The 21,088-nt window shown below is 40.2% G+C and overlaps 1 protein-coding gene across 8 annotated transcripts in view; it reads left to right on the top strand.

The window, feature by feature from the left end:
- HIVEP1 (HIVEP zinc finger 1) overlaps positions 1 to 21,088 on the top strand; it is an 87,965-nt gene that overhangs the window by 30,872 nt on the left and 36,005 nt on the right. For all 8 annotated transcript variants that reach the window (XM_081950111.1, XM_081950118.1, XM_081950112.1 and 5 more), the window contains one exon: positions 17,383 to 17,436. In XM_081950111.1, coding sequence (XP_081806237.1) covers positions 17,383 to 17,436 — 54 coding nt within the window. The remainder of the gene's footprint in view (positions 1 to 17,382; positions 17,437 to 21,088) is intronic.

Below are 21,088 nucleotides of genomic sequence, written 5' to 3' on the forward strand. Positions count from 1 at the left end.
GTCCTCCGGAGCCTTCAGGGAAGCCTTCTGAAGGTCCCAGAAGGCTCTGGAGGACTAAAAATGGCTCTATGGACAAACCGGAAGTCCATTCCCGAACTTCCGGTTTGTCCATAGGGCCTGTTTCGTTTTCGTAGAGGCTGTTCTTGCCCTCCCCAGGCTCCTATAAAGCCTCTGGAGCCTGGGGAGGGTGAGAGAAAAGCATGCAAAAAATGGGGGCCAGGGCTGGTCATGCGCGCATGCACGCTGGGGGTCGGCATTGCATTATGGGTGTGGCACACCTGCACACAATCCCCCTGCGCTCCCCCCTTTTGGCACACAAGCCAAAAAAGGTTCGCCACCACTGCCAGAGCAGGGGGCTGGACTAGAAGACCTCCAAGGTCCCTTCCAGGTTCTATTCTATTCTATTCTATTCTATTCTCATTTATCTATTTTTTTAAAGTAATTGTTTAAAATAAACATCTGACTCTTAATTTAACTTTATTTAAACATCCCACAAGTTTGTAAAAAGCAATCCAGTGACATATTCTTTGTTGGGTGTTGTTCAAAGAAAACAAAGGAAGCTTTTAGTTTGAAAAACTTTTCAAAGGTAGGATATCGTCGTATTCTTGGACTTAAGAGTTTTACACTGAAGGATGAGAAATGTGGTGCTTGAAACCCTGTCAATCAAAGGAGCGGAAAGCAAAATCTTTCTGGAAGGGTTTGAGAAGAAGGTGTCTCTGAAGCGCTGGAAAGTACTTGGAGTTCTAATTTGCCATTCTCTGTTCCCCCCTCCCCCTTCCAGCCACCCCAATGCAGATCAACGTGCACAGGCTTTTCTAACATGAAGCAAATCAAATCAGATTGATTGCTGTTTCTTTAAGACAACAATTAAACAGGGAGGAGTAAGAGTGATGTTTTGACTGCTGGCATTTGTGGCCTCTTTCTTGGCAATGCTTCATATTCCCTTTGCTTGCGTAAGAGGTGGACTGCCTTTACTGTAGCTACTGTTGCCATGGAGAGATAGCGGGGGAGGATTCCTAGGATCCCTAAGCCTGCAAGAGATTACGTCTTAGAATTGCGCTTTGAATATAGCATGATGTGACAGGGCAATTCAGGTGTATTGTGGCATTATAATGGGGGATGACCTGTCAGCTCTCGGGTAATGTGACTATTAAAAAGATGCCTAATTATTCTAGATTACGAGAAAAAATATAAAGCAATGGGTATGAATTAATTGGAAGGAAGGATCTAGGGACAGGAATTATTTCTGTGGTGTTTTAAACAATGTTGCATTTCCTTTTATTTTTAAAAGGGGAGAAGTTTACAATATTAAGATGGCTATAAATAGAAATAATTCATGGGTGATATCTGTGTGAAGGCTTGATTGCAGTTTATATCGTCATGTGAACAAACTTTAAATACCCAGATTTGTAAGATTAATTTGCTCTAGAAGTCAGGGTACAGTAGATTTTGCATTTGCTTGTAGTAGCAATATGTAAACAGAAATATGCATTTCTGCAGTAAGAGTAAACACTGCCCTTAGTGCAGTTAAAGTATTTTACCATCCCAAGAGTTAGTCACTGGGAGATTTTTAGCATGAATGAAAAAAATTACTGTATAGAAGAAGGCTTTGTCTGCTTTGGTAAGTTCTAGGGTTTTTCTTTTCATTTTCTCCATCAATTATTACTGCTCTAAGTGGGCATTTGAAGAAAAGCAGATATTGCTACTTTTATTTTTAAAAGATTCTGTTGGGAATATTTTTTTTCAGTCATAAATTTTGACGATTTCTTTCTCTGTAATTCTAACATTTCACTACAGTGCTTTGGAAAATGTTTATTAAGTTTATTAAATTTAAATTTATGTCTATAATTAAGAGAATGTAAATATGATTTTGCCTTTAGTATTCGTATTTTTCATGTTAGATAGCTTGCAAGTGTTCTGGCAACAACTTCGAGTAAATACCATATATTAAAATGATCCTATTGCAGTTGGAAAGAGATAAGGAATGGAAAAGAATGAGAAGTAGGAAATAAGGTTGCATTATAGGTACAGAGCAATTCATAGTTATTATGTGGTAATAATTGACTGACTTTTTTTTCCTGGTAACTGAATTTGCAGGATAAGCATATTGGATTTTGAAGGACCAAGTGTTCTAAATGTAAGATGGTCCTTACTTTTCTTCTTGCTTCAAATCTTGAGCTATAAATGCAGCACTTTGGGTGGATAGTTGTGGATTGTATGGTAGAGATTATCTCATTTATGCAAATAGTCACTGATGGGGCTTGAATGTACTAAAATTACCCTGTGAAACAGTTATTAATTTCCATGTGTCTTACTGATGTTTGTTTCTTGTGTAGTAAATGTTTCAAACATCAGATGGGACAAACAACCATTTATTTTTGAATGCTTGCACCAATATATATTTGTTCCAGCATTCTAGCCATATTATAGATTTTGATAGTCTTTTTTTAAAAAAATGAAATAAATATTCAAATTGTATGAATATCCGCAACAAGATGATACTATCATAGGTTGTAATAATTCATAGGAGAAGAAAACGGGTTATGGTGGCTTAAACATTGTACAGTTAACTGAAATATATTAATAGGTAATAGCATTTATAACAAAATACATTACTTTGTTAAATAAGATATATAATCCAAATCTGTTTAAAACTATCTGTTCAATTTACTGTTTTATATGGGTGCAAGTAATGATCAGTATTGATTTTGTTAGTTATACAAAGTATAGCTTCTGTATGGCTTCTTGTGTTGGTATAACTTTCTGATTATTCTTTTTTTAGCATAGTGTTGGGGAATACTGTGCTGCAAACTATAATGCTGCTTTATATTTATGTACTAGCTTTTTGTTGCTGTTCTGGTATGTCTTTCTCCAGCTTCATAAATATTGTACAACAATTGCTGTTTATAGCTATCAGATGGGGTTTTTTTTCTTTAGGGAGGCACACAGTTGTTTTACTATTAAGCTTCTTAAGGGCTTGAGGATAATTTGGTTTTTTTGGAGGGAGAATGTAATTCTCAAGTATGTTTGATTGTTAGCTTGAGTAGTAAAAGTTATTTGATAAATAGATCAAAATCAAAACTGTTTCCTGACCTTACAATTATTTTTAACTGCATTTTAGCTGTTATAGTCAACTGAAAGAAAAGAATAAACTGTTTCACTTTGAGGTTTCACAGTGCAGATTTTCAGTAAATAATTCTTGTGCAACGGAAATAAAGCATGACACATCTCCTGATTTTATTGCAAAATACCCTTATAATTTAAGGGAACCATGGAATGTCTTCATCTGAATTATGCTGTGTTCTTGATAGTATTATTAGAATTAGATCTCATTACAATTACATAGTTAATTGGGACAACATCCAGCACAACAGCTCAGAATGCTAGTTCATTACATATACAATATATTTGGGGCAAGTAGGAACAGCATATACTGAACGGCACCATCAAATAGCTGGCATTGTGTTCAGAAACATCTGCACAGTATGTGGCATAGACCCTCCCAAAACCAGATGGGAGATTCCAGAGAAGACTGTGAAGAATAAGAGGATCCTATAGGACTTTCAATCAACCAAACATCGTGGTAATAGACAAGAACCAGAAGAGTGGTATTGATAGTTATAGTGGGGCCAAATGACAGCAACATCAAGGAGTATGAGAAGCTGGAGAAATACTGGGGTGTGAAGGAGGAATTAGAGAGGATGTGTCAAGTCCAAAGTGGGAAGTAGTAATAGGAGCTCTTGGGATTGTGATTCCTAATCTGGGAGAAAGGCTCCAACAGATCCCAGAAACAACATCAGAGATCTCTGTCCAGTACAGTGCAGTGCAAGGAACAGCTAAGGTACTGAGCAGAACCCATGTCTCTGGAAGAGGACATGAGAAGACACATAACATCCATATAGGTGAGAAGGGAGGGATATGAAAAAGTCTGGAATATATTTTCAAAATAAGTAATTGATACATATATTGAGTATACATTTGAGCCATATATTCTGACCTTGTGGGAAATGAAGAAATGCTAACTATTTCTGAGAATTGTAAAGTGGTTTATTGCATCAGTATATTCGGGTATAAAAAATTATGCTTCTGTTTCTACTGATGGTCCAGAGAAAACTGCAAAAAATAAATCCCCCCAAAAGAATAGAGGAGAGAGGGAGGGAGGGAGAAAGAAAGAGAGAGAGAGAGAGGGGGAATAAGTTATGTAGACATATAAAATCCTCTTGTAAGCATAATGTGACCCCCAACAATTTAAAATGTGTGGGTTCCCCCCCCCCCCCCCAAACTAGATAATTCAGTTAAAGGCTTCCTCAAGGACACATTCTAATGACCTCATGACCACTTGCAGAGTACTCTTAGAAACTTTATAAAATGGTGTTCTTTAATCACATTCTAGGATGTTTTTTCAAATACCCTACTTAGTTATAAATACTGGGATTTCCTTGTAGTTTCATCTAATATTAATAACTGTGCTTATCTTTTTCTTGATATGCCAAGATCAGCTTGATGCTGCCATCTACTGTGATAGATGAAGTATATATTTGAAACTTTTTGGTTCTATCTCTCCTTTGACTCACATAAATCTATTTTATTTTGTAAAAACTCTTTTGCTTTTGATAAGCCACCCTTGTACTTGAATTATAGTTCCTTATGTTCACACAGCATATTAAGCCTAAATTTGTTTAAAGCATGATTTATTATCAAGTCTGGGTTAGTTCTGTAGATGAGCAAAATAATGATGAATAATTTCCATTTCTGCTTTAGAGTATTTGCCTTGCATGTCTCAGGACTGATTAAAAGTTCAGACAATATACAAACAAATATCTATAAATAATCCAGGAAGTCAAAATTGTATCTCATAAACCTGTTCATACATCATGTTAAGCCTCAGGTGTTACTATTAAGTTAACAAATGCTAGCTTTACATTCATTTTAATTGTTCTTAAATTAACAATATATTTATTGGTGCATATACATCAATTTGTGCATAATATGTAAATCAGAAAGAAACCATATTATGGCTTAGTGTGATTTATAGAAACGTCCTGTTCAATGGGCTAAATTTATTAAACCATTTAATAAAATATTTTATTACCATATTTTATTTACCATTTAAAATATTTTATTAAATGGTTACCTTCAACAGGAAACATGAAAACACAAGAAAAATTAGAGAAATGCAAAACACACTATGACATTTCTCCATTTTAATTTGATGATGACTATAATGAATATATTTTATTTTATGATGCTTATTCACAGAACCTCATACTATAATAAATTTGTTAATCTTCAGGTTTCCATAGGAGCTCTCCCCCCGTTGTAAAGCCCTACTTTGTAGTCTATATTGATGTATTATTCTAAGTTATTATATCTCTTGTCTTCAGTAGTAAACTTTAAGATTTACAATAGTAAATTGTTGCAGATAAGCAGTGAACAGATGCAGCACTGCAACATTCTTTTTGCGGTTAATACAATAAAATTTAATTCTATGTGGCACTGATTTATTACATAATAAAGACCATCAACAAGGCCAAATGTTCAACTGCTGATAAAAAGACTTTTAGGTACTTTTGTGTCCCAAATCATTGCAATCTTACTACAGAGATCTAAAATTGAAAGCTAGCTAGGCTTCTAAAGGTTATGTTAAGTATCATACAAAGTTCCAACTTGTGGGTAGCTCTTGTTGAGGGAAACAAGGGCCTATGGGCAGCTAATCAAGAGTGAAAACTGGATTCTAATTGGCTTGCCTAAAACCTTGTTTTTGAAATAAGATAAGGAAACCTGGGTGCAGGTAAGGAATGGGCCAGTGGTGGGTTCCGGATCCTGGTGCAACGGGTATGGTGCAATGGGGCCGGGTGCCCACTACGTGCACGTGCGCAGCATGCACACAGAACACACATGCGTACCCACTGCCCACGACACTCCAGCTGCTCAGCGGAGCATCGCTCAAGTGTCATATGCTCTGCGCATGTGTAAATGCCCCGTTTGGCTCAAATAGCAAGTGGGTGGGTGGGCCCTCTGGAGCACCGTACCAGAATGGTACCTGGTGCTCCCAGCAGGCACTGGTATGCCGTACCAGGGCATACCGGGGCGTACCGGTCATATCCCACCACTGGAATGGGCATAGGATGAGGCTTAGATAGGTTGATGTGAAAGGACTTATAAGATGGTTGTTGCAAATCTGCTATAGATAGCCCTTGCTTGACAACAAGTTGCTTAGCAACTATTTAAATTTACGACAACTTTCATTCCCACCCCAAAGGTACTGACAACCTGATTTTGAACTTCCAATGGCTGCACCCCTCCACTGTCTCCCACAGCCATGTGATTGTATCTTGGATGCTTGGCAATCAACTCACCATTACAGCTATCTGCAGCATCTCATGGTCATGTAACAATTTTGATTGGGGTTTTTTGGCCAGTTTCTGGCATTTATTTCCTGTTTCCAGCAAAAAAAAATGTCCATTGGCTAAAATGGATTCACTTAACAACCATGGTGTTCACTTAACAATTGCAGCAACATTGTAAAATTAGGCTTGGTCACATGGTGACCTGCTTATCTGCAACAATTTACTATTGTTTACCTGGATTGTAAATCCAGGCTCAACTCCAGTTGTATGTAGAAGATTACCTTTATTTGAATTAAGGGAAGGTGAAATCTTTCAAGCATAATCAAATATATTGTATGGTCTATTCAAACATGCTCTTGAACTGCAAGAAATTTGTTTTCAGACTAATGGTCTGTGACAGGCATAGCATCAGAGTTACCACACTAGCAGCCCTTACTCTCAAACTTTCAGCTCTACTTACTACTTCATCATTTTGAATTACATATTTATGGTATCAATTTGTGTAACATTATTGGTGTGATGAAACAATTCAGTGCCCACGCTGCTGGTGATCAAGGGTGGAGTATCATGAAGACTCTTTGAAGAAAAATGTGGTAGCTCAGCTGCTTATACATACATTCTCCAAATATATTACTGCTCGTACGTGCACATGTGAATCTTTGAAATTTAACTTCTATCTATGTATTTCACACATCAATGAAAATAACAGCCACTGGTGTTGCATTCAGGTATAGTTTGAGGCACAGTAATATCATTAAGTCCATTTGTCTATTTAGCAAATGGTGGTTTAATGTACTGCATCCTGACTGGGGCTATTTAACTTCATAGAAAAGCTTTCATAGCATGCTTATTAATTGCTGCTGTTGCAACAATAGAGTTATTTACCAATATATTGTATCTGATGTTAGAAAGATAGTTGTATTAATACTCTTCCTATCTTAACATGTACAAAAAGTTATCAATTTCTATTAGCATTAACTTTTCTTGTACACTGGGGAACGTTTGATTCTAATAATTACTTATACAAAGCTGACTCCTAGTGGTAAGTCTAAGTTTATACAAGCGCTCATTGATCTTTTGTTTTTTTAGGAGTCAGGTCAGTATTAGATACTATCCTTAACCTTTATATTGAACAGTAGTGTATCATTTAAATTCTCGATTTCAGAAATGTGGAATCCAATTACAAGTTTTCAAACTGTGGGACAGGAAGTTCTGATTTTCTGAGAAACAAAATTAATATTTTGGAGGTGTATGATACAGGTAATTGGAGAAGCCAGTGCTTGAACACAGTATTCATTCAATCCAATAGGTTTTGATCATTATACTTACTAATGTCAACATTCTCTATTTTAACAAATATTTGAGGATATAGAATATGTGTGGAGTGAACTGCGTATGCCTGTTATGATAAATGGGAAGAAAGTAGAGGTTTATTGTGTAAAGGCTGAGAAGATGAAACAGCTCTTCAGTGAATTCTCAGAAGGAAAGTTGTTGGTCATACCTGATCATTTAGTCTGTTACCATGGTTATATACTATGGCCTTGTGGTCCTAAATGAGAAATAGTCGCTGCAAATAACGCATCCATGTGTCTTTATAGTCTGTGAATTCCAAGTTATTTGTGAAATACCATCTGCTTGTCCCCATCTGTTTCTTTGCAACAAATGATTAGAAATGCACTGCTAAAAACACTATACATTGTTTAGATTGCAATGAACTAGTATGAGGACATATAAAATGTATCCCGTAATGTGAAACTATTTTATGTTTTAACAGCATGCATAATATCATATTGACTGTGGAAGTCCATATAGTTGTAGATGTTGGACTAAAAGAGAGTAGTTTCCCTGTGGCCTATTGGTAGCAAAAGGTCTTTTTGAAATAAAATGGGCAGCATGTGGATTTCCAGATATTTCAAGTAACGGATAAACTTTGGAAGAGGTAACCAGTGAAACCTATTTTAGGATCTATGTTTTATATACTACACATGGATATTTTATGCCAGTCACATAATTTGGAATTAATGAAACTTTTCAGTCTTCAGAGGCAGACCAATAGACAATGGGTTGAAACCAAGAGATTTTCAGCTACCATATAACAAAGCAACATTGTCATCAGTTGATTAGTAGTGGCACAGTAAAGGAATGCTTTAGGTGAAGGTACATTTGCTTACTATCAATATAATTCAAGTGCATCCAGTCTGTAACACTTTGCACAACCTGTCACAAACTTTCTAGGCTGAGCCCAAAGATTTTATTTTTGTACAAGTAGTCATCACTTAGTAACAGTAATTGGGAGTGGAATTTCGATCATTGTGTTTCAGGACCAGTTCACTGTTAGTGAATAACATTTTGCATGATAGAAATATAAATGAGTAACCGTAATATTATTTCTTTATCAGTTTTATTGGGAATGTATTTTTTGAAAGCTTCCAGTTCCTTAAAGCAGAAAGGTCTTGATGTATTCTGTAGCATCCAAAATTACAGGACAATTTAAGTTATAGGAAGACTTAATTCAATTGCATTTTAAGATAAGAATAGAGCAGTTCAACCATGGAACCAGTTATTTAAGGACATTGTGGACACCTTTTTACTGTCTGTCTTCAAACAGAAGTATGAATCTTATGGCTTCCAATTTATTATTGGCATGACTGGTTTTTTTCTTTTCTTTTTTGTTTAGTAGTAGTTGACTTACTAGCGTAATGAATCCTGCCCGTTATGGTCATAAAGTCATGATGGTTGTAAAGCGGGTCACCTATGTGAGTGACCCAATTTTATGACCTTTTTATGACAGTCATTAAGTGAATCCCCACAGCCTTAAGCAAACTAATGGTTTGCTAGGGGGCGTTTTTGCTGAACATTGTAAGTAAATGCCACATAGTAAATTGCAGTCACATGACATGTGGGTTGCTGCAAATGGCCTTAAATGTGGGTCACTTGCCGAGCACCCAAAATGCAGTCGTATGACCATGGGAAGGAAAACAGCCCTCAGAACTTTGAAACCAGGTTGCAAGTACCATTTGGGGTGGTCTGTCGTAACTATAAACCAAGTGACTATGTCGTGTAAATACCAGAATTTAATAGAACTGATAAACTGTGTTGCTATGCATATACCAGTGCTCTTTTGAATGTTTGCATTTGAGACTGAAAAAAAGTTAATGGGAAATAGCGGACAATGCAGTAAAACCTCAAAGGAATATGCACAAATCATGATGCTGGGATATAAAGAGCCACATTTCAAGAACAGGACTTGAGAAATAAAGAACTTTACTATTGGAGAGACTTTGCCTGAGAACATTACAAGCCTTCCAACTGAAGCTGTATCATCTGTCCACATAATGTACTGAAGAGGTATACCCGTCAGCATCAATGACATGTGTAAGCTGACAGTAGTAGATCTACTTAAAACATGTGCCTTTCTTCAAAAGGCAAGCAACAAACAAACCAGTAAAATCAAAGTGAACAAATACAGCATCTGAACAGTCTCTGCAGTGTCAGGATCATCAGAAATCCAATGAGCATTAAAAAAAAAACTAGTTTTCACAACTGAAAGAATTCCGCAGTTTGATAGTAATTAGCAAATATTGACTTCCATACTATAAAATGTCTTCCTTGGTAAAGACATACTTGAGGAAGGCCTCTCTAGTTTTCTTCTTGAGTAGAGTTTAAATTCTACATAAAAATAAATTGATAAGCAGTACAATTAGAATAAGTGTTCTATGTTCTGTTCTCTTAGCTCATTTAGATCTTTTCTCACTATTTTTTTCAGACAGTTCTGAATTTTCATGAATGAAGGCGAATATAATTGTCCTAGGACAGGGGTGTCCAAACTTGGCAACTTTAAGACTTGTGGACTTCAACTCCCAGAATTCCCCAGCCAGGGAATTCTGGGAGTTGAAGTCCACAAGTCTTAAAGTTGCCAAGTTTGGACACCCCTGTCCTAGGATAATGTTGCAAGACCCAATCTGGGTTGGTTACTGGGACCAGAGGTTTTTTTCCCCGAGCTTTCAGACTCTTGCTGGAGTCCATCTTCAGGGAACTTCTCTCTAGCCTAGTTCTGAATTATTTTCGGTACTAATTCTGTCCTGCGTGCATTACAGTAATCCAATGAAGAAATAACAAGACGACAGATTAGTCTATCTCAGCCAGGATGCTGTAGAAATGCTTACGAAAAATCCCCATCATAAATTAACTTCATGTGGTCACTTGAAAGGAAGAAAGCGTGGAAATGTGGGGAAAAAATGATCCTGCAAATGAAGGCTGACCTCTATTCTGTCCAACCTTCACTCATTCAACCAAAACCTCTGAAGAAATGTTATACACATTTGCATAATCACAGATGTTAAGTCTCTTTGCGGTCTGGGATCCTTATATTACATGGTTCTGGGTTGTATAGAAAACTCTGTTCGTGTTCCAGTTAATGCAAGTACAACTCCCATTGGGAGCTGCCAGCTGAATGTAGCCTGCAACATTATTTTTTTACTCCGTTTGAGCTCTCCATGTTTAATGCTGAATGCTAAAAAGAGCTGCTGCATTTCATAGAACCATAAAGGAGGATCTGGGAATACATAGCTTGGAAGTGGAGGTGGGAATGTAACTAAATTAGAAAGATGTCAAATCACAAGGGCAAGGCATGGAACCATTGAAATTGCTTCTTTCATTCCTTTTTGCTTTCAGCAGTCTGTAAAGCTGCTGTGTGTGAAACTCTGGCTTTGGGCACATGATAATAATGGCCCCTAAAGATTGCCACAAAGGTGGGACAAAATAGCATCATTGTGCTTTATCATCGAAGGAAATTGTTGCTTGCATGGGATTGGAGCTATTCATATACTTGAGTCTGATTGATTTGGAGAATTGATAGCAAGGAATAGAATTCCATTACTGAGATTAGAGTAATCTGTTCAAACCACACAAAGGCAAAGGCACACAGGATACAAAGGCACAGATATGCTCTGAAAAAGCACGTCAGCCCTATAAACTAAGGAGTGTTAGATGATATAAAAAAATGAAATGTGGGATGCAAATACTTCAAAGCATTAAGAGGCTTTACTTTATTTTCAGTTTTTGTTTTGTTCAGTTATTTTAGGTAGCAAGGGATATTCATCAGCTACTTCTTTACTTTAGAACACTTGATATTGATTGTACCATTTGGAAATTATTACAATGGTTTGCAGTATATGGGGAATTCTGAGTAGATACTGCATCTGCTTTCCACGTTTTCAGAAATTCTGGATTATTGTGGGCATCAATTCTGAAACATCTCTACTGTTGATGGAGATTTCAGATTTCATCAGCTAGATATGGAGGTGGAATTGATTATCATAAACATTTGATAGGCAGTGTAGGCAGTGCTTATTTTTCATGGTTATATATACATTTTGCAAAACATTCATTGTTAAAATAGCATTCCCATTCATCCACCCCTCACAGCATCCTGATGTTTTAATGAATACAAATTACAGAATTTGGAGTATAAGGAAATACGCACACACACACACACACACACACACACACACACACACATTTATGAAATGCAAATGCATAATAAAATGCTTTGTGAAAGATTATTAGACTGCAATCTTGATTCAAATCCTAGTTCGGATAAGGTTTCATTGGATGGGCCTGTGTAAATCTCATTTTGACTGAGCAAGGTGATGTGAAAATAATAGCAACCTGTCATGGTTGTCATGGCAATAAGTTGAAACAGAGACTGTAAATCAATTTGGCAAGTTCACAGATAAAGAATAATAGTTCCAGTTTTTTATTTATATATACACATACATATATGCTGAGAAAGAGTTTTAAATACTTTGGGCTTTATCAATTAAGCAGGGCATTCTTGGTAGCTTTATTGTAATCTTCACATATTGCTGATGATCACTGAGCACACGAAAGCATCCTTGATTATCTACTTGATAATCTACTGATTTTACTTTAATGAAGCTGGTGAATATTGTAACCCATAACCTTCATAATTCCAATAAAATGCAACAGGAATTAGGAATTGTGGAAATAATTGTCCAATGCAGTCAAGTATATAGCCAACTTTGGTTGATCTCAAAAATTTAAGCAGGGTCAGATTTCATTAATCCTTAGTTTGGAGGCTACCAGAATCCCAGGATAAAGGTAGATCAAGAAGCTTATAAGGCATCCTGGAGCAAGGCAGTACAAACCATTCCTACCTCTCCCCACCCCGTCCCTGTCCCCCCATCCCCAGTAAAACTATATGGCCATGTCAATGACGTCACTAGGAGTTGAGAATGTTTCAAATATTCTTCTTTTTCTGTCCAAGATAGTTGGAGAGTTAAAAGGAGAAAAGACTTTAATATAACTCTCATGTTAATTTAGATGAGGGATGAGAACATTTTTGACATGCCAAGCTATCTCATTCAAGGAAGAATAGGCAGCCTTAGTAAGAATTAGTAGTAGACATGCCTAGTAGATAACGTTTCTTGCTGTTTTTAATTCTTTTCACTATACAGATTAAACATTAGCATTCATGAGTTACTGTGTTATAATTTTGCTTCTGTATGTTTTCCTGTGCACCGCTTGGAGACTCCAAGCAACGGGTTAAATCAGTCTGGTTGCCCTGGGACTGAGGAATCTTTTTCCTTGGCCACGCCTCCTGGTGTTGCTTGGCCCCAGAATTTTTCCTCAGTCCGCCCGATTCAGGACTGTTTTTGCGAGCTCCAGCTGAATTTTTACCTAGGCTTGGACTCTCCAATTTCTACCTGTATCTTTTTCCTTTTTTACTTCCCTTTAACTTCTCCTACCAAAACTTTTTCTTTCCATTCTACATCATTGTTGAATCGTCTAAGACAGTGGTCGGCAAGCCGCGGCTCGTGAGCCACATGCGGCTCTTTACACACTTTAATGCGGCTCTTCTGTGTGCCGGGCGCCCGCTCCCCTCCCTCCTCTCGGGCACTTCAAAACAAGCGCCCCTTTCCCTTTTTTCTTTTCAACCCACAATGATTAGGGAGGATCCTGAAGTCGGGCGGGGACGAGAAGCGAGGAGGCAGAAAAAGAAACGGAGGCTAAGGAGCTTCCCCCCGCCCCCTCCCAGCAAAAATCTAACCGGGGAGCCGGGCGGGCAGTAGCAAATTAGCTGATCACGCCGCGTGATCGGTTAATTTGCTACTGCCCACGCGGCGTGATCGGCTAATTTGCTACTGCCCGCCCGGCTCCCCGGTTAGATTTTTGCTGGGAGGGGGCGGGGGGGAAGCTCCTTGGCCTCCGTCTCTTTTTCTCCCTCCTCGCTTCTTGGGGCTCCACCAATGGGGGAGCAAGGCCCGCCCAGCGCCAGGCTTTGGGCTAACACAGAGGTCTGCAAAGTTGGCTGTTTTAAGACTGGTGGACTTCAATTCTCAGAATTCTGGGAGTTGAAGTCCACCAGTCTTAAGAGCCAATTTTGCAGATCCCTGGGCTAATATGATTGATGCCCTTGGTGGACTTCAACTCTCAGAATTCTGGGAGTTGAAGTCCACCAGTCATAAGAGCCAATTTTGCAGATCCCTGGGCTAATATGATTGATGCCTTTGGTGGACTTCAATTCTCAGAATTCTGGGAGTTGAAGTCCACAGGTCTTCAAGCTGTCAGGTTTGAAGACCCTGGGTTTTTTTTCTAAAGGGTTAGGGGTGCAAGGGTCTTGCAACTTGACAGCTTTAAGACTTGCATGCTTCAATGCCAGAGTTCCTGAGCCAACATGACTGGAGGAGGAATTCTGGGAGTTGAAGTCCACAAGTCTTAAAGCTGTCAGGTTTGAAGACCCCTGGGTTTTTTTTCTAAAGGGTTAGGGGTGCAAGGGTCTTGCAACTTGACAACTTTAAGACTTGCATGCTTCAATGCCAGAGTTCCTGAGCCAACATGACTGGAGGAGGAATTCTGGGAGTTGAAGTCCACAAGTCTTAAAGCTGTCAGGTTTGAAGACCCCTTGGGGTTTTTTTCCTAAAGGGTTAGGGATGCAAGGATCTTGTAACTTGACAGCTTTAAGACTTGTGTGCTTCAAATGCCAGAGTTTATTGAAACTAAAAACAATGTACCATCCTATGTATTTTTGGTTTTAAAAATGTGGCTCTCAAAATAAATTTCAATCGTGGTTTTGGCGAGATTTGGCTCAGTTGAAAAAAAAGGTTGCCCACCACTGGTCTAAGAGACTCAGAGGTAGGCGTGGTGGTGGTGGGTGCTCCGTTTGCCGTGCTGCACTCAAGATGGCATTGGGGAGCCGCTGCTAGCTCAAATAACACAGCAAAGGGCGGCGAGGCTTCTGGTGGCTACCGGCGGCTCCTTTAGCCTTCCCCAGCTGTTTTTTCACCCTTGCAGGGCGCAGCCCACCGCGGAGGGATGAGTGGCCGCTTTTAAACAGCACAGCCGCCATCTTGCCTCCCATTCATCCCCACACCAGAGCGGTGGCCATTTTGGAGGGCCAAAAAATTTGCACCCTTTTCCTCAGGGGCTATTCCGCTCAGCCACGTTACAGCAGAAAGCCGCAGGGTGGCTAGCTGGCCCTGTCCGGGTCTCCGACTGGGTCACTGCCACCCACAGCATACCCTAAGCGGCGCTGGTGTTTTGGCCACTTGCTGGTCATACACCGGCACAGGGAGGACCGTTTTTAATGGTTAAAGGGCCCCTTTTTTCTTTTTTCTCTGCCTGCTCCTCCCTGCCTTTCTGCCAGGCCTTGCAGCCTCGGTTGCAGGTCTTTTCTCGCCTCCATATCTAAGTGGCTGGATTTTTTTGCACACCTTTAAGTGCTCCTTAATTTTTTTTGTATTTATTTTTTTTGTGTCCTTTTGCTCATTACTGCTCCTAATTGTTTTGTTCCAGCAATAGCCATCAGAGTCTCCAGCACTCCTGTCTCCCACCTTCTCATCTACTGTCCTGTCACCAAGCCATGGAGCACCCTGGCACATCTGATTCTTCTGACAGTAGACCAGGCCTATCTCAGGCCCCTAGTAAGGGATCCTCCGCAGGCAGGGGAAAAGGGGCAAGGAAGGGCAGGGTAGCCAGTCAGGACAGCCATCCCTACAAGGCACCCTCCATGGCAGCGACCAAGGACGCTGAGAGGCGAAAGCGGGGCCTTGATAAACAGTTAGAAAAGACCCAATGCCAGATAGCGAAGGAAGCCCCTCAGCCTACCTCTCCTGTGGAGCCAGCCATCTCTCAGCTCCTGAGGAGCAGCCATCTCTCAGCTCCTGAGGAGGGACCGCCTATCAGTTATTCATGAGGAGGTGGAATCTCAGGACCTCTTCCCTGATAGGTCGCTGGCAGAACCGGGCTCCCGAGCCCCCTCTTGGGCTTCGGAGCCAGGACCCCCCCCCGAGGACCACACCCAGGGTGGGTTCACCGATTTCAACCCCACCCAGCAGGATATCCCTCCTGCGGGGATTACCACTGGGGAGGACCCCAGGTAAGTTCAGGAACCCGAACTCTCCGCCCATATGCAGGCCACCTTGACCCAGTCACCGCACCTGTTTCCTGGGTATTGGACTTTCTTCAAGGGGGCCTAGACAAAGATCTCGCCCCGAACACTCTTCATCGACAGGTGGCGGAACTATCTACCGTCTGGTCCGGCGATTCGACCCTGCCTCTCAACAAGGTCCCCAGGGTTCGCTGTTTCCTCAAAGGCGCTTCCAACCTACGCCCGCCGACGGTACACCATTACCCCACCTGGCAGCTATCGATAGTTCTACAGGCCCTTACCTAACCACCCTTTGAGCCTCTGCGCACAGCATCTCTTCACAACCTCACCTTAAAAACTGCCTTTCTAATAGCAATAACATCTGCAAGATGTATATCATAGCTGGCAGCCCTGTCCATTCGGCAAGACCTTTGTATCATACATCCTGGCAGGGTCGTGCTGCATCTGGATCCAGCCTTCATCCCGAAGGTTAACACCTGGTTCCACGGCGCAATAGGTCATTCTTCCTGACTTTTGCCCGCGTCCCTCTCACACAAGGGAACGTATCTGACACAAGTTGGATGTCAGACGGGCGCTGCGGATATACATCAGACGCACTGCAGACTTCCGCAGGTCAGAGGCCCTCTTCGTGTCGTTCCAGCCTGGCTTCTTGGGCAAGAAGATGTCACCCTCCACTGTTGGTAGGTGGCTGAGAGCATGCATTGCAGCTGCTTACGAATACCAGACCAGGGCAGACTCATTCCACGTGAAGCGCAGCCACTACAGCAGCCTGGGCCACCCAGGCCCCCATCGACGACATCTGCAGGGTGGCTACCTGGTCTTCTCCATCGCCCCTTGTCAAGAACTATAAACTGGACATGTATGCTTCAGCCGAAGCTTCCTTTGGCAGGAGGGTTCGCCAGGTGGTTGTTTCCATGACCGAATCCCGTGACTGCCTTTCTGCCCACCCTAGTGGCACATAACTTGGGTATGTCCCATTGCTTGGACTCTCCGAGTGGTGCACAGAAAAAAGACAATTGGTTTACCTGTTTCTGTGCACCGCGGGAGAGTCCAACCCACCCTGGCTTCTCCGTCCAGGGATTCGTGACCATCGTGTCAACTTGGACTTACCTTCAATGTGTCTGCACGCTTCCAGTCTTCACGGTTCCAGACCTACTCAAAATTCTGGCGCCAAGCAACACCAGGAAGTGTGGCCAAGGAAAAAGATTCCTCAGTCCCAGGGCAACCAGACTGATTTAACCCATTGCTTGGACTCTCCCGCAGTGCACAGAAAAGGACCCTTCAGGTAAACCAATGGTCTTTCTCTTTCTGAGAGTTTTATTTATAAAAGTAATATCCTGCATTTTCATTGTTTTGTGTTTTGTTGGAAGCTTAAGAAAGTTGACCAATGCAAATGAGTGGCTATGATGCTTACTTTTCAGATTGCAAAAAAAGATATTGCTTCGAGAATTATATTGTTTTTATGTGGTTTTATGGGAAATATTTTCATTATGTATGTGTAAGCTACTCAGTAATATCAAGAATCTTTTACAAATTGGTTATTCAACATCTTAGCTAAGAAAGTGTAATACTTTAAAATAAGTTTTGCTTTTTAAAATTTTTGATATTTTTTTCTTTTAGATAAAATTGAAGAAGCACAGAAAGAACTAAATGAAACAGAAGATTCTAAAAAAGGTAAAATCATGTTCCTTCTTATTCTTGCCCATCAGCCTCATAATATAAAGACTGTAGTTCTGATATGAAAAAAAGTTTAGTTTGATTTTGGAATGATTTTAATGAAGAAAAAGCACAAACTAAATCCTTACAATAAAGCAATAAAAAGCTTGAATTGTACTAATATGAAGAACATTTTTTCCCAAAGGAAAGATTAATGCTCCATGATACTCCAGAAAATAATTATCAAATTATATCATCATTCATTGCGCATACTCTTTTAAGCTATTACTTTATTTTCTTCATGGCTTCACATCAAGGGTGGCATCCTACTGGTTTAACAACCGGTTCACTGAGTGCACGCTTCGCGCGCATGCACTCGCTTCCGCACGCATGCTCCTGACATGTTTGACACGCACTGTGTCCGCGTGCATAGTTCACAGGAAAACAGCTGAGGTGCAGCAATCCGCTCTGCCGCGCTGATCAGCTGGGCTAAAAAACAGGGAAATAAAGGTAAGTATAACCGGGGGTGGGCAGGCGGGCCCACTTGAAGGTAGGAGCGAGCCGGTTCGCTCACCGCTGATCTTCTGAGCTACCTGTTTGCCCAAATTGGGCCAAACCGGTAGAATCCCACCCCTGCGGCACATATATGTATATACAATACATATATAATGTGTATATTATGAATTCATTAAAATACAGCTTTACTTCCTGTAAGATAGTACTTGCCATGCTTGAAGCGCTAGAAGTTATTTTGAGGGAAAGAAATTGGGAACATCAGTGACAGATTTCAGAATAGACCATAAGGATCAGTCTATCCTGATCTATTTGTTATGGGTCTGAAAGGACCTTAAAGTCTGCATCTTATTAAGTCTTTGTACTGTACAATATAAAACACTCAATTCTGATTCAGTAACTGACTAGAAAATTCATTTCTGATGCAGAATTTCAAAGCACAGTAGCATTTGTAATTGCATGTTTTTAAAAAATGTTTCAGTGCTGAAATAATGTATAACTGCCAGAACTATCAGAGCAGGGATTGTTTTGACAATAAAGAAGGAAGCACACTGTGTGTTTTGATTTAGTTCTACTTTTAATGCTATTCTATCTTTATTATGTAGGAAACATTGGATGCTTTTTTTGCCAAATACAGAATTCTCTTAAAGATACTGACTATACTTTCAAATGATTATAGCATGTTTTGTGATGCTTTTCATGGTTATGAAATACTCAGTTTAACCAGAAAAGCCAACAACTTGCTGAGAATTAGACATCAGTTGGAAGTTGGTAAAATAAAATAATGTGATCAAAACCATAATCCAGTGTTGAAAATAGCCTGGAATCAGAGGTTCTTGTTGATTATAGCCAAGTATTAATCTGGTTTGTAGTACTCCACAAAAGCAACCTGTAGAGGTCACAACTCTTTCATCCCTTCTACAGAATAATTCATGCAGCAGTTCCTTGAATGAAGATATTACAGAACTGCATGGGCAACAGATGTTACTCCTCTTTTCTATCCTTGCAAATTAGAAGAACTTATTATCTATAGTTATAGATAATTCATACAAGTAATTATCTACAGTTACAGATAATTTGTGTTGGATGAGACCTTGAGACTTCTTTAGTTGCAAGGAGATCAAATTACAGATTAAATCCTAAAGGAAGTTAACCCTGGTTGTCCTTTGGAAGAACAGATACTGAAGCTGAAGCTCAAATATTTTGGCCACCAAATGAGAAGAAAGGACTCATTAGAAAAGACCCTGATTTTGGGAAAGATTGAAGGCAAAAGGAGAAGGGGGACGGCAGAAGATGAGATAATGTCATCAATACAGTGGGATTAGTTGGGGCAGATTTAGGGAGATAGTGGAGGGGACAGGAGGATCTGGCATGTTATTTTTCATGGTGGCACAAAGATTCGGACACAAGTTAGTGACTGAACAACAACAGCAATCAACAGATAATTTAGGTATTATCTGAAGTTGGCTGCTATTCAGTCATTTTGACTATCTTTTGCTTCACTTTTTGGATTTTGGACTCAAAGTGGCCTGGGACTACTTTATTGGTTACATTGTAAAGATGTAACCAAGAGCTGTGGTGGCATATCCTTGTAATGCAGTACTCCAGCTACTTCTGCTGCCTGCCAGCTGCTTGCAATTTGGCAGTTTGGAAAATGGACTTATTTCTCTGCTCTTATTGCATCTGCAGATAATTGTTTTGCAACCAGGCTTCCTGCAATCTGATCCCTCCTTGGTAAGGATCAGGTGGAGGAATGTCTCCAGGGCTGTTGTGAAGACTATTCTTAAACATCTGTTGTATAAAGTCACTCATCTGCTTGGAGTTGGATTCTGCCTGGGCAAGTCATAGGGAATTGAACTGAGGTGCAATCTCAGTTATCTGGAAAGAATTCTAACCTTTGAGTCCTGAGGAAGTGGAGAGAGTCTTGGGACCATGAGTTTGGATATCTGTATCTCTTCTGGTTGGTTAAGACCTCCTGGGAGGTTACTTATTGAATGCAACTTGTGGTGAATGCTTCTTGCCAGTCTCCAAGCCTTTCCTTTTGGGGGAAGATTGTTGAGAGGGTCCTTAGTTCCCAGCTGCAAAGGGCCTTGGATGAAGTGGATCATCTGGATCTTTTTCAATCTACACTATATTGCCAAAAGTATTCGCTCCCCCATCCACATAATCAGAAGCAGTTGTGAGCGAATACTTTTGGCAATATAGTGTATTTTCAGGCTAGGCTTAAGCATCAAAACAGCATTGGTCATGCTTATGAATGACTTGTGGAGGCATGGGATGGGAGTGGGGCATCTGTCCTCATTCTTCTGTATCAGCATTCAATATCCTTCTGGATTGGCTTAACAGGATTGGGAGTGGGAGTTTTGTTGTGTGGTTATCCTCTTACCTTGAGGGACATTAGTATTTGGAATGGAAGAAAGATCTAACCCTAGGCCTCTGCTTTGTTGAACTTCAGGGTTCAACTCTCTCTATTCCTGTTTAACTCCTGTTTAACATCTACGTGAAACCACTGGGGTAAGATATCATCAATATATGGATGATACCCAGTTGTACATTTCTGCTGTAGGCTGTGCAACTGATGCTGTAGAGGTGCTCACCCAGTACCTTGATGCTGGATTGGGAGGAACAGGTAGCAGCTGAAACCTAGCAAGACAGAATGTTCTTGATGTCTCTGGGTTTTGAGACCTTCTGATTCTGAAGTCTTCCATCTATAACTCTGGATGGAGAAGCATCCTACCAGACGGAATTGTTGTGTAATCTGGGATTAACAACTCCTGCTTGAGGAATAAGCGATAGATGTAGCTAGGATGACCTTGCACAAATCTTCATGCACATCAATTGCACCAATTCGTAGATTGAGAGGTCCTGATGCCTGAATCATTTCTTGTCCGTATTACTGTACTGCAATATGCTGTACATAGGACTGTCTTGAAAAGCATTTGGAAGCTTCAGTGCTTTCAGAATGCAGCATCACACAGTGTTGGGTACACCAAGATTTGCCAATCTAATACCTCTACAGCAGAGGTTCTCAACGTGGGGCCCATGCCCCACAGGGAGGAAATTTGATTTTTAATGGGGGCAATTTGAACTTTGTTTAAACCAAGTTAATGGCCTTTTAGGTTTCCTCCGTGGAGTAGAGTTCACCTTTTGAGTAAAG

The sequence above is a fragment of the Natrix helvetica genome, assembly GCF_964273705.1.
Source record: "Natrix helvetica genome assembly, chromosome: 4".
Lineage (NCBI taxonomy): Eukaryota > Metazoa > Chordata > Lepidosauria > Squamata > Natricidae > Natrix > Natrix helvetica.